The sequence below is a fragment of the Sinocyclocheilus rhinocerous genome, unplaced genomic scaffold (genome assembly GCF_001515625.1).
Source record: "Sinocyclocheilus rhinocerous isolate Xijiao unplaced genomic scaffold, SAMN03320098_v1.1 scaffold317, whole genome shotgun sequence".
NCBI classification, from domain to species: Eukaryota; Metazoa; Chordata; class Actinopteri; order Cypriniformes; family Cyprinidae; genus Sinocyclocheilus; species Sinocyclocheilus rhinocerous.
In genome coordinates, this window is record NW_015633534.1 from 169,652 (window position 1) to 184,837 (window position 15,186).

Sequence of the window (15,186 nt, forward strand, 5' to 3'; positions counted from 1 at the left end):
GTGTGAAAATATATTTGGTTATACATTTTAATGTTGCACTTAATACTTTTTTAGTCGATCAACAGCCCTAGTATTTTTATATTTTTTATATTTGTATTTTTCATTACATGTTAAGTTTTAATTCAAACATTTTAGTGTTCATTAAAACTGTTGGTATTCATAAAAATGTTATTTATACTGAATGTAAAATGTTATTTATATATGGAAATGATACATCTATAATTTTTTAGCACATTCTTACTGATGCATTCAAGACTATTGCAAATGATTTTCTCAAAATCAGCTAAATTTATCTACGCTAGCCAGCTAGATAACATATCTTTGTGACGAATCAGCAGAAGTTGCGACGTCAATGTAGAATACATCACAGAAAAAACACAGATCAATGAAGATAAGATTTTCAGTGGCGATATAGCAATGAATGTAGCGCTACAGTGATTGAGGTTTATTTTTGGCCTGATATTTGATGGTTGTGTTGTTTAACAGGTGCTACAGGAACAGGGCTGTGTGTTTCAGGAGAGACACGGTTGGGAGAGACCCGGATGGTTCAACCGGGGTGGACCTGCTCCAGTGAGATTTCAACACACACACACACAAATGCACCATTCTATAGGGCAGAAATTGTTCTGTGTTCATTGTGACACATAAAACCAACTCAAACCTCTGAGGTCTGAATCAGATGACGATTGATGGATTTGTACTTTTCTCAGGTTCTGGATTATGATTACTATGGTGCCTATGATGTTCCCAAGAACACTGATTACAAATACAGTGAGATACTGGGCAAAGAGTATACGTTTGACTTCCCTCCACATCATGATGCGGTGAGCATGTGTGTTTGAGAGTGTTTCTAGCATCAATTGTCCATAAGAATTTCTTGTCTGAATGACTAAACAGGTTTGTTTTCAGCATTTAATTGATTGTCTTTGTTTTGTTTTTTTGTATTGTGTTTGTTTATCGTTGTTTTTTGAAGGTTTTTTTTCCCATTTATTTATTTATTTATTCATTTATTTTTGATGTGCTTTTAAATTTAAAAAAAAAATTTTTTTATATTTTTATTTAATTCTAGGCCTGTATGAATGCTTTATCTATGTTTGATATTTTATTGTTTTATTCATAATATTTTAATGTTTGTGTTGTGTTTTTGTTTTGTTTTGCTTTGCTTTGCTTTTAAAATGTGTTTTAAATTTTGTCTGACCTGTTGGAATGCTATAGCTGTGTTTTTTATTTAGTTTTTGGATTTTTTGTGTTTGTATTTTTTGTTGTTTTGCTTTTAAAATATTTTTTAAAATTATTTTTATATTTTTATTTAATTCTAGATTCAGTTTGACCTGTTGGAATGCTGTCGCTGTGTTTGATTTATTTTATTTTATTTTATTTTGTTTTCCATTTTGTTTTCTTTTCTTTTGTGTTTGTTTTGTTTGTCATTTTGCATTTAAAATGTTTTTAAACATTTTTACATTTTTGTTTCATGCCAGATTCGGGACGAGTGTCTGAGCTGCAGGAATGCTGTAGCTGTGTTTGATATGTCCTACTTTGGTAAGTTTTACCTGACTGGTCCGGATGCAAAGAAGGCAGCTGATTGGCTGTTCACAGCTGATGTCAACAAAGCTCCAGGTGAGAATCTCTGTCTGTCAATTCAGTCCTCCATCCAGCACACTGAGTGCATGCATTTTCACTTTCTTTTTTCTATTCTTCACATATATACAGTATTCATTGACATTCATTGCCTTGTCTGACCACATAGTTTCAGTGGTAAACCCAACTGAAGTGTAATCATCTTGACCGTTTGTGTTTTTCAGGGTCCACAGTCTACACCTGCATGTTAAACAAGAGGGGCGGGGTCGAGTCTGACCTCACTGTCAGTCGTCTGGAGCCAAGCCCTGCCCACCACCCACTGACACCCGAATCTAATGGTAAACGACACACGTGATTTATTTCGTTCAGGGTCACAGAACTGATGTGTAAGGCATAGAAACAGGACGTTAGAGGAAGTCCTGTGCATCTATTATTTATAATGTAAACTAGGCTTGTACTTTACACGCATTCGCATATAGACAGAAAAGATCATCCTCACATGAGCAAAAAAGTCCTTGGCATAACAGCAGAGTGGACCGGTATACTACAGTCTACTTAAACAGTTGGATCGACTGTTTCTCATCTTTCTCTGGAAAATACCCCATAGATTCCATGTGGGGTTCAGGTCAGGCATGTTGGCTGGCCAATCAAGCACAGCAATATCATGGTCAGCAAAACACTTGGAAGTGGTTTTGGCATTGTGGGCAGGTGCTAAGTCCTGCTGGAAAAGGAAATCAGCATCTCCATAAAGCTTGTCTGCAGATGGAAGCATAAAGTGCTGTAAAAAACTTTTTAAACGTCATTTGAGCATAAGAAACAACGTTCATGGCGCAGTTCATTTCAGATTTTGTTGCTTATTTGAAATATGTAATTTAATCGTGAGTTCAGCGAGCAGTTTTTGAGATTTCAGGATTCCCCCATTCATTTAGATAGGACTTGGTCTTGTTTGAGCTGCCCGGAGGCGTTGCAAATATGGCCGCAGAGTGAACAGACTTTCCTTGAAAGGGACTTTGAGTATTTAATATATTTTCTGCCTTGTTCTGATAAGAAGCCACATCAGATTACAAAAGGAAGTTATTTCAAACACTTGACTGATGTTGAGAAGTAAAAACAAGTTATAATCCTCTCTTTTGTTGGACAACAGGTTTAGAAATGCTTCGCATTACAAGTCATTTCAGGAGTGTTTGTTGCTTTTTCAAATGCACGTTATAAGCGGGGAAGCGTTTCCTCATCTCAGCACATAGATTCAGGGGCACACAAACAGATAAATAAAACCCACGGAAATTATTTAAACGAAAAAACTGCAATTCACAAGCGCATATTGGACTGTGGATGTTGTACCGAACGGTTGAATATTATTTTGAGAATTGTGATATCCCTAATAAATACATATAAATACATTTAGACGACTGCTGTCAAGATGTGAAGAGACTTTCAACAAGCATAACAAAAAATGTTTTTAAACCAAATCACCTACCCTGCCTTTAACTGTAATGATAACTATATTAGTGTCATAACACATATTGATAATTCCGTATGTAATGATTCCGTTTATTAAAAGTGTGCACTGCAGTTTTGTCATCTGTCACTTTAAATGCTCAAACTATTTAAAGTTGGTGGATTCTGATTGGCTGTCAATGTTGTTCATCAGCTGTAAAAAATCATTCTGACAGCAATTCCAGCAATATTGTTATTTCTTGTTTTTATGGTTATAGCTGTTGTGTGGACTTCACTATTCTCATAGAATTAGAATGATTATTAAAACTTAGTAATCATCTTTAGTTAGTTATAATAGTTATCATCCTTGGGGTCAACGTGCCTTAAGGCAGCATCATGGACAATGCAATCCCAGAATGCTTTGCAACAACTTCAGTAAAAAATCGATCAAAAAACACGCAAGTAAGGTGTCTAAAGTCTCTCGCAGCACATGGAAACAGATCTGAATACACTGAGAAGCAACTGTGTTGTTTTTAAATCAGAAGTGTCCACTTTTTTACACTGTTGTGCACTTCCTCACCTCCACCATATTGCAGTCTGAACGGGTGAAATTGTAGTTGAGGGCTGTTTAAAATCAAGAACTGGAAGTGAATAGAGTAATCGTGACAGATTCACCTGTTTTCTCCTCTGCTCTGTAAACAGCAGAAAACAGATGAAAAAAGAACCATAAATCTAATATTATACTGCAGTCATTCATTATGAAGTGTCTTAGAGGTGTAATTAGGAAAGGATATTAATTAGGAGATTAAAGGGGTCATATGATGCTTTTATAAAGATCATTATTTGGTGTATTTGGTGTAACAGAATATGTTGACATGCTTTAATTTCCGAGATTGAACGTCAACCCCTGTGTTTCCTGTGTTCCCGTCTGCCAAGTGTTACTTCCTGGATATTTTGAATTAAAAGACTATTGTTGTTCGTGTACTCCTGTTCTCCTCGTTCCTCGCTCCGCGCCATAGGCTAAGTGTGACAGAATCTCGGACCAAAACAGTTACCTCCGTGTTTTCTCCTCCGTTTGTTTTCCGTGTTTTTTCTCTCAGTGTTTTTGTTTCCGTTGTGTGCCCCTATGGATCCCCTCCTTCGCCCCGAATTCATCCTCCTCCTGCTGGAGCAGGGGGAAAATTCGCTCGAGGGTCATACCAGACTGTTTCAGGCGGTGGCCCATCTCACCACCTATCCGGACGACGCACTCTGCGCGTTCTATGACGCCAGCCTCAACACCGCGTGTCCCCTGGACTGTTTGTTGTGCTCTGTGACCCAGTTTCTTCCCCATGTGTTCCGCTTCCCAGTTAATTAGTCATTCAGTACACCCGTGTTTGTTAATTATCCCTTGCATTTAAGTTCGAGTCTGTGCTGTCTGTCCTTGTCCGAGATTGAACGTCAACCCCTGTGTTTCCCGTGTTCCTGTCTGCCAAGTGTTACTTCCTGGATATTTTTAATTAAAAGACTATTGTTTTTCGTGTACTCCTGTTCTCCTCGTTCCTCGCTCCGCGCCATAGGCTAAGTGTGACAGTTTGCTTTATTAATTTAATTTAATTTAATTAACAGTATAACTGTCACATATTACTGATGTGATTTAATTTAAATTAGTTAGTCAAATATCGTATTTTTTTTGTTTTCACTTTTCATACTGTTCTTTTATATTAAAGGGATTATTTTTTTATTTTATTTTATTTGTATTATTTAAAGTCCACTTTTAATGTTAATAAGTTTTACTGCATCACACATTTTGTAATTTGTCTATAATTTACAGTTGGTGATTATTTTTTACTTTTTTTTTTGCATTAGAATCTAATAGGCCATTTTGTTGTTGTACCTTGACTCTCATGTAAATGCTTTTTTTACGTGTGAAATTGACAACAACCAAGACATCGAGATATGACCAGTTAGGATCAGAGATTAACCCCCGCTGGTAGATGCTGTAGCCTGAGCAAAATACCCCTATCTCTATTGACTATTATATCATAGTATATCTCTGTATTATATTATAGTAACTCTTTACCAGTGCCTGATGCTCTTAAAAGCATGAGATTGACTTTTAGTTTGTTTTTATCCCTGTCTGCTGACTTTTATCCAGATAGTCTCTCAGAATGAGTGGTTTTTTGCGCCTTTGTATCAAATAAAGGGCTTTTTGACTCAGAGTTCTGAAAGTAGTTCAGAAAGATTTTTTCATTATATGAGCCCTTTAAAACACTTCTGCTTCGCTCATCACGACAGTGTGTCCTTCGTCTGTGTCCTTCAGTTCTTCTCCTCTTATGTTCAGATGAAAGCTAGATGAAAGAGTGAGCAGCTTTGTGAAATCTCCCTGTTCATCCTCATCTCCTGCACTGTACTCTTCATGGTTTAGGAGAGGGCCGTGGTTCCTGTCAGCTCTGCTCCGTCACATCCTAATGAAATAGCAGGGTTTCTAATGAACACTAGCTACTATCAGCTCCTCGGCTTCTCCGTCTGATCTCCTGGTCATCTTTCCAAATGTTCACTCTCAAGAGATTCACACAGCGCACCTTAAAATCCAGTGAGAATCAACTGCTCGCTTTGTTCACTTACCTTAAATGTCGTCATGTCTTCTTAGAGGAATATTCTGGGTTCAGTGCAGGGTTATGGTGAGAAAGTGACTTTTGTAGCATTTAAAAGCAGAAATGTGAAGCTGATTTTATAAAAAGCACGCACTTTAATTCTGATAAAAGTTCAATTTTTAACATGAATTTTATAGGTTTTTTGTCATGAAAAAAATTCAATATAGCTTTGAATATTAAAATGCAATATATGGAATGCAAAAAATTGCAAAACCTAAGCACATTATAGTACTGTAAATGAAAACACAGTAATAATACTGTAACCATTTTTACAGTAACTTACTGGCATCCAGCTGCCAGTAGGTTACTGTAAAATTTACAGCAATCTCTTTACAGTGTAAATCACTTAAATTATGAATAAATTATTTGTGATGCAAAAACACTTGATTAACATTATAAGCACACTTTAAAGCAGAGTTATTTTATTATCACTGAGATAGAATAGATTTCTTATTTTGAATTAGTTTATGTATTTCCCATTTTCATGTGAATTTTTGCAAAACATTTTTTATATGTCTATAGGTCAAAGACAAGACGTACCATTTTAGTGTCTGCCTCAAATTAAATTTACAAAAGTGATTGTATATACACAAAATGCATATTAAATGCAAGTAAAGTGTCTACTTTAAAGTTTCAAATAACTTTTGTGAAAATAAAATGTCAAAATATGCGTGAAATAATGTTTCATCGTCATTCAGCGTAACACAAATATTTATGTAAAAATGAAACCGCATACTTATTCTGACCTGTACTTATTAAAATATATAAAGAATAAGTGATTATACTAAATTGTATTCTATTTTAAACAATTAAAACGTTTAGCTGACAAATAGGTAAAACCTAGTGGTTTAAAGGATCAGTCTTTTAATGTGATTTAATGATTTTGGTTCTTTATGGCTGACAAGAGTTTTTGTAATATGAACTATTGTTAAACTGAATGACTTGAGTGGGTGTCTTCTGTAAATCATGGTACAAATTTATGGTAGTAATTTTTTTTACTAATAAAATTAAACAGGACACATTCTAATTTGCATTCTAATAATGTATTTTTTTTAATAGTTTTAGTTATTTTAGTTTGTCAACAAAATAAATATAAATTTTGCCTTGGTGGCTAGCTAAAATAAAAAGTTTTTTAAAACTTTGGTTTTTAGTTATTTGAGTTAGTTTACTTTTTTCTTTTTTTTCTTTAATAAACTATAATACTGTAGGCATTTCCATTGTAAGTACCTCACTGGAACCCAGATTTTTGCTTTAACTTTTGTGGTAAGGTTTACCTGTAATTGAGCTTAAATCAACAACCAAAAAAAAGCACTCTAAACTCTGGTTCAATGTAAGTTATGTATTTTCTGAAATGATGTGGATTCATTCTCTTGGTAATGGTTGAATTCGAATGTTATTTACTGAAGTACGACATATTCCAGGCTCAACATTTCTGAAACAACAAAGGATGTTGATTCAGGAACTTGTTCTCCTAGCATAAATCAGGCGGTTTGTGATGTCTAGATGTTATTTAGGGGTGACAGTAGCCCCGCCAGCTCATAGGATGCAGTGTATTCGGGTAAAGATGTTATGAGCCACATTGTGTCTGAGGGACTGCATATTGAAATGATCCCGGTGTCATAAGGGAGTGAGATTTATGCAGCGTTAGCAGAGCAAGCAACAGTGTGTTACAGACAGTTATGTTGACTCCTGCAGTGTGAATATATGCTTTGCCTTCATCTAGAGATATGCTTCCACAGCTGCGTTTCTGTAACGTACTGAAGACACAGTGTGCTTGACTGAAGGGTGATGATTAGCAGTGAACTCATGAGATGGAATCAGCAGATGAATATCATATTAGGATGTTTTATCAGTCAAAGCAGCCAGATTTTGTTGTTTCCTACAAAGAAAATTTTAATGAACAGTTCACACAAAAATTAAAATTCATGTATTCACCCGTATGTCTGTCTTTCTACTCTGGAACACAAAAGGAGTTATTTATAGCAGAATGTCCAAGCTGTTGCATTTTACAAACAATGAAATTCAATAAAGAATTTCGAGGTGCAACTTCAATTTTAGTCTGTTCCTCATGCAAAACTTCTGTAGGTCTCCAGAACACTTAGAATATAGTGCACAAGCCACATGGATTACTTTTATTTTTGTCTTTTTTATGTTATAGCTTTTGGTCCCCATCCACTTTCATTGTATGGAAGAGAGCAGCTTGAACATTCTTCTAAATGTCTCTTTTTGTGTTCTATGAAAGTAAGACAGTTACAGGTTTGGAGCGTCATGAAGAAGTGTAAATGATGACAGATTTTGTGAACTACCCATTTAATTGAGGCTTGCTATGAAATTGCTATTAGCTTGTTTGTTTTGTGCATCACATCTCCTCATTACTGAATGCTTTCGCTCAGGTAAATAGGGCTAATAGCGGCGTGGCTGGTGCAGTGGTTTCATCTATTTCTGGTCTCTCCCTCTCACTGGCAAAAGCGTGATTATTGAATTGACACCAGACATTTGCAAGATGGAGAAAAACAGGAAAACAAATGTAATGATTTGGCATTTTAATAATAATAATAGTAATGATAACATTTTATATATATATATATATATAGCATTTTGCTTGTCCTACTGTAATATTACATATTTAGAGTTGGTAAGATTTTTTAAATGTAAACTGAATTTTCAGCACCATTACTCCAGTCTTTAGTGTCACATGACCCTTTAGAAATATGCTTCAGTGTAATATGCTGATTATTTGCTTATCAGTTATTATCAGTTATTAATTTTTAAAACAGTGACAACTGATACATTTACTTTCTAGAATTATTTTGATGATTAGAAATTTTATTTGAAATAGAAATATTTTGTAGCATTATAAATGTCTTGACTATCACGTGCAATCAATTTAACACACACACACACATACATATATATATATATATATATATATACTGTATGTATATATATATATGTACATATGCATATACATACATGCAAAATGAGCCAAAAAAGAGATTTAACTCAAACTAAAGTCAAAAATTATTAAATGCCCATGAGAAGAATGCAACACTAATGCAATAATAGAATTTGCAAAGTCAAGGCATGACCATTGGGCAGCGAAATTTCTTTTTTGGCTCATTTTATCTGTAAAATGAAACATGCCTAATAATTATGCACACCTGAATATAAGTTTTTCACTTCCAGCCTTCATGGACAAATATCACTATATTATAATATCGCTTATAAATGATTAAATACAAAATCAATAGTAGTTAAGATTGATGTGGTTTGGAATTGGAAAAATGTGCTTGGGGAAAAAATATGACCAAAATATCAACTTGCCTAATAATTCTGCACGCACTGTATATATAAATAAGTTACTTTTAAAACTAATGCATTACAATATTGCGTTACTCCATACAAAAGTAACTAATTGAATAACTTAGTTTTTATGGAAAGACCCAAAAGTTTAACAGGAAACAGAAAAACCCAAAAGTTATATTTTTGGGACTGTAAAGGCCCTTTCACACCAAGTGTGAGATGATTAAGCGTCAGGCTGATGAAAAAGCCTCTGTCTCAGCACTTACTCCAAATTTCTCTCAACATGGAGACAGGAAAGGTGTCAGTGAATGAATAGGAAAGCAATTAACTTGCGTTACTTATTTGAAAAAAGTAATCTAATGACGTAACTCGCGTTACTTGTAATGTGTTACCCCCAACACTATATATACACATTATGTGTGCGTGTGTGTGTGTGTGTGTTTGTGTGTGTATATTGTGTGTGTGTTTGTGTATATATTATATGTGTGTGTGTGTGTGTGTAGGAATATATTTAAAACTGTTATATTCTGTAGTTGAATATTAATTTCTTCATTTTAATGTAACCTTACCTCACACACAAATATATTTCTTTCAGGAGACATTAGTAAATGTTATGCACGTCATGATTTTCAGAGCGTTTTGGTTGAGCGCCTCGCTCTATTTCTCCTCATTTGTGCTCTGTGGTGAAAAGTGATTTCATTAAGACTATATCTGATCCTTGCTTAACTGACACCGCTAAAGGAGAGGCAGAGTGCCTAATTAGATTCACACACACACACACTGTATAATTAGAGTGTTTGTTGGCCTCTTTGCTTCAGTGAACAGAGTGATGTTTGAGTGGGTGGAGGGGAGGAGTCTTCCCTTAATCACACCAAAGCTGTCCACACACTCTCTCACACACACACACACACACACACACGTCTACACACACACAAATGATGCGCTGCTTCAAAACCATGGCATTCCACCTTCATCATTTCCATCCTCATACATCACATCTCTCTCCTCCATCACCTTTCTAAACTGTTTTTTCCTCTCTTCTCTCTGCCCACACAGATGTCGTGTTCCTCTCTGTGGCTGTTGCTGCAGGATAACCGTACTGTTAGATACATGTAGCATGAAGCCCAACACACTCTTGTTCTTGAGGCCTCCTTCTGCTTTTGTTTACACACATGCTAATGCAAAACAGGCCAAGCTGTTCCTGTCACCCCAAATGGTGCAGCTAGAACAAGTCCATCACACCCACCCACACACACACACACACACACACAGTCGCAGGGAAAGCGCTGGTCAGACAAGGGCTGCAGGTCCAAAATAGAAAGAACTTATGGAGCGGAGCAGTGGTGGAGAGAGAGAATAGGAAGGAGAGACTGATGGATGACCTGATGAAATGGAGAGAGTTTAATGGTGACACAAAGCCATTTTCCTGCATTCCATAAAGAATATATAATAATCAAGGCTCTTATATTAATTTGTTGCTTAAAGTGCTCTTTTCTCTATAGTAAGGCCACTTGGTTTGATATTTTTATATCATGCAATGACATTTAATACATTTTAAGTGTGGCTTAAGTGTCCAACTACTTTGTGTGTGTGTTTGTATATATGTGTATGTATGTATGTATGTATGTGTATATATATATATATATGTGTGTGTGTGTGTGTGTGTGTGTGTGTGTGTGTAATAGTGCTGTCAAACGATTAATTGTGATTAATCGCATCCAAAATAAAAGTTTTGTTTACATAATATATGCGTGTGTACTGTGTATATTTATTATATATATATAAATACACACACATGCATGTATATATTTAAGAAAAATATGTGATGTTTATATCTTAAATATATTCAAGATAAGCGATTAATCCAGGGTTCGTACAGTCATGAAAAACCTGGAAAAGTCATGGAATTTTAAAATGGCAATTTCCAGGCCTGGAAAAGTTTTGGAAAAATAAATAAACCCAGAAAGTTTTGGAAAAGTCATGGAAATCTATTTCACAAAACTCTGTATAATAGAATTATGTTTAATCAGGTCCTGAATTTTGGTGCGGGATTGCGCATATATATCGCATAGTTTTACTCATTCCCACAGCTTTTGACTTTAAAATGATGGATATTCACACATTTATTCAATAGCCTATAGCATGTAGGTTTGATGAGTAAATAAATCCACACAGAAGATCAGATCAGATCAGCAGGGCTCTCAAATCTCACGCATTCACCGTGAGACACACGCATTTCAACCCGCTCTCACGCCGAGAAATAAGGGATATCTTGTCCTGCTATAATTAATGGACGGATCCAGAGGGAAGCTCTGCCGAGTTCATAGCTGTCTCAGTCTCGAGATTTTGTTTTCGAATTTGTCATTGTGTTTTCTAAATTGTTATTTTGTTTTTTAGACTTGCATTTGCGTTTGTAATTTGTTATTTTGTTTTCAGAATTGTGATTTGCTTTGCACTTCTCGGCCACCGTAACTATCAGATCAAATCAGTCATTTGAAAACAGTGCGAGTGATTCAGCTGTACCGCATCTTCTCTTTTGACTTTACATTGGCGCATCTTGTCTGCGCTACAAGAGCCGCTGCACGCTGCGATACAAGACTTTCGCTCGCGTTTCGGTAGCCTACAGTTGACAGAATTGTCACTTGCCTAATCGGGTCATTGTTGCACTGTTACAAAAAAGTATTATTTATTTGCACGTATTTTTAAGCCATTCGGTACTTGCGCGCTCCAGAAGCGGTGCGCAGTCACATCCAAAGCACGCGCGTGCATATATAAAGCCGCCTTGCAAGTACCAAATTGAGTTTGGTACCAAACAAGCTCAGTAGAACCCTGCACGGGCCTCAAACATATGCCCTTGTCCGGCCCTTGTCCAACAGCTTATCAGAATTCTCTTGAGTCCAACTGGAGACCGTGTCTTTTTTCTCTCTTCCTCAATTACACAGCTGCTTTTGTAGCCATTAAAATAGTTCAGTTTAGTTTTTAATGGCAATGTGGTTATATTTATTTTCGTTTCTTTATTAAGTTAATTTAGAAATATGTTTGGAACCAGAGGCAGACGGTGAGTTAATCATAGCCTATGTTTGATCAATTTAGCTTTCTCAAATCATCACCACTTGACTAAAATAAAATCTATATATAAAATACTTAAAAAAGCATATCACAAGAATACCTTGTGCTTTTTTAGAAAACAAACAGGATGCGCTTTCTGCCGCCTCGGTCTTGAGCAGGAGCGCTTCACAAAAATGAACCAAAACTCAGAGAATATTTTATTTCCCCTGGCCCCAAAATATTCATCATGATAATTACTTGCTGGGGTTTTGCAGCAAGCTTCATTGCATGCGTTTTAACGTGGAACTCTTCCAGCACTCACTGCTGCTGGACACTAAACATCGTCGAGCCGCTCTTGACAGTCGCTGTAGCATCATGTTGTTTCCACCAGCGCGGCAAAACCTTTTCATCACTATAATAATTTATGGATATCTAAAATATAAAAATAAGGAGGAAGCCTAAAACAAACCCGATGCCCGGCCCGCATCTGAGCTATGACGTGAAAATTGTCCCGAAGCTGTAAATAAGTCGGGGCTGAAATAGCCTCGTAAAAATATCCTCATAAGCACTGTCAGTTTTTTCTTAAGTGAATGTAAACGGTTGCGAAAGAGAAAAGTTTCCAAAACGAAATTCAGATCCTGCGTTTAACTGAGTTAAATAAATGATAATATTCAGTGATGTGATATGTTCTCTGTGTGGAGTAACGTCTGGCGCAGTTGCAGCTTGTACTTATTACTAAAACAAGAAAGCAAACAAGTAGCATTAATAGTCATTAATTTTAGTTAACATATGCAATGATAATTTGAACAGATTTTTATTCTTATTGTAAAATAATGAAACATTAGGTCATGAATATTGTCTCATAAGTCATGGAAATTTATTGGTAAAAATGTGTAAGAACCCTGTTAATTGCATCCAAAATAAAAGTTTTTGTTTACATAATATATGTGTGTACTAGGTATATTTATTATGTATATATAAATACACACACATGCATGTATATAATTAAGAAAAATTGTATGTTTATATATTAAATGTATTTTTATATAATATATAAAATATAAATATATACATGTAAATCCATGTAAATATTTTCAAAATATTACTGTATATATATTTTTATTTATTTTTATTTTTTTTCAGGGTAAAATAAAATATGGAGGGAATGAATATTTATGTATGTATTTAATTATGTATTTAATGATTTATTTATATATTTCAATATTTATTTAATGATTTAATTGAGTAATTTGGCCCTCCATAAGTTAATACTATTTTAAAATAAAAATGTTAAAAGTTCTAATTTTTTTTTTACTTAAACCTCGTTTGTGAAATTTTTTTCTTAGTGTTCTTCTCTTCAAATTAAATGTCACGTGAATTTAAGATTTATGTATTAATGCATTTTAAGTGTGAATTAAGTGTCCAAGTACTTTTCGAGCCACTGTATTTATGTTGATTTTACAAATTATGAATCTGTTTTTCTTTATTATTTCATTTTTTATTCTAAAATTAAATGTTACTTTAAAATACTATTTTAAATTAATTTGAAGTTTTATGATTTTAAACCACTTTTGTGAAATGCATTGCTTGAAATGTGTGCTTTTCTTTGAAACAAATGCCACTTGATTTGATGTATTTTTTAAGTATTAATACACTTTAAGTGCAAATTAAATGTCCCTTTACTTTGGGGCCATTGTATTCATTCTAATTTCACTAATTATTTTATTTATTTTATTTTATTTTATTTATAACATGAATACCATTTAAATATATGAATACAATTTAAAATACATTTTTAAATTAAATGATTAAATTAGGAAAGCAAGACGTTTACTAACTTTTAAAACTCATAAAGCTGATGCTGATTTATGAGGTATTGATTTTGTTGGTATGGTTCTATGCTGACTGTACAGGGCTAGTTTTCAGTGAACTGACGGTGAAGTGTGTGATTTGTGTGTTGACAGCCGTGAGCTGCTGCAGGAAGTGCTGAACTCTGACCTCAGCAACGATGCGTTTCCCTTCTCCACACACAAGATAGTGAACGCTGCTGGACACAAGGTAACGCTCTCTGTTTCTCCCTGCCGTCCATCTTTGTGCAGTTCCAGCTCTGTCAGACTCTCTCAGACTCATTTGCATATGCTCTAATTAGTGGCGCTCGCTTCAGGAAAGCATCACTATTATTATTCATCAAGCTTTGTTATTTTTCCAGCCCAAAATTCAGCTCATAACTCACCCCACACCATATGTCATAGACATGAAAGATAGTTCAAATCATGCCTCTTATTGAGGAGATGTGTGCTGATTTATGCATATGCACAGTGATGCTGTATATTGCAGCTAGATGAGCAGATGTTTCATAATAAAACTTAATGCATTGTAAATTTTTTCTGAAACGCTCTATTGACCAGTCAGCACCCAGAACCGGAAGATATGATTTTGTCATTTTCATTAATTAATTTATTTATTAATTTTATTTATTTAAAAAATAAATAATTTATTATTTAATAAAACGTTTTTTTTTTTCATTTTTCCACTGCCCAAAATGTCTGTCAGTCTAATTGACACTTTCTGTGTGTGTGTGTGTGTGTGTGTGTGTGTGTGTGTGTTTATGCACGTCAGACAGATGGTCTACTTCCACTCTTGTGACTAACATAGACACACAGCTCTATTGGCTGATGGCTGATGTCATCCTCTTTTATCCCTGCTCACTCCATCACTTTCTTCCTCTTTCACACCTTGGAAGGTGGTAATTTATAACTGTGTATTTCAAGAAAAGCAGTGAAAAAAAAAACATTTTAAAATGTTTGTAGTTTATGCAGTTAATAGAATCATTATACTAAATGTGTTATTTATGCATACATTAGACATTATATTGCAGTAGATTTATTCTAGACTTTTTTTTTCTTTGTGTGTATGTAAGTGTGTATAATATATATATGTCAGAGTTTGTGTCAGAGTTTAATTAATTTAAGTGGATACAGTATATAAAACATGAAAAATATGGATTCAGTACTGTATATAAAAACAATAAAGGCATAATCAGAAAAACAAGCCTTGTGCAGTATAGGGAATAATATTCTGAATATTTTACAGTTGGTTTGATACATTTATCTCAAACTGTGTCAGAGTTTAATTAATTTAAGTGGATACAGTATATAAAACATATGAAAAATATGGATTCAGT

At 34.6% G+C, this 15,186-nt stretch overlaps 1 protein-coding gene across 1 annotated transcript in view; it reads left to right on the plus strand.

Annotated features, from left to right (window-relative positions):
- Window positions 1–15,186, plus strand: part of LOC107744257 (sarcosine dehydrogenase, mitochondrial-like) — a gene marked incomplete at its 5' end in the record, with an annotated part of 67,154 nt that overhangs the window by 33,772 nt on the left and 18,196 nt on the right. The window contains 5 exon segments of the mRNA XM_016557794.1: window positions 487–570; window positions 711–824; window positions 1,479–1,617; window positions 1,803–1,929; window positions 13,967–14,060. Of these exon segments, the coding sequence (XP_016413280.1) occupies window positions 487–570; window positions 711–824; window positions 1,479–1,617; window positions 1,803–1,929; window positions 13,967–14,060 (558 nt within the window).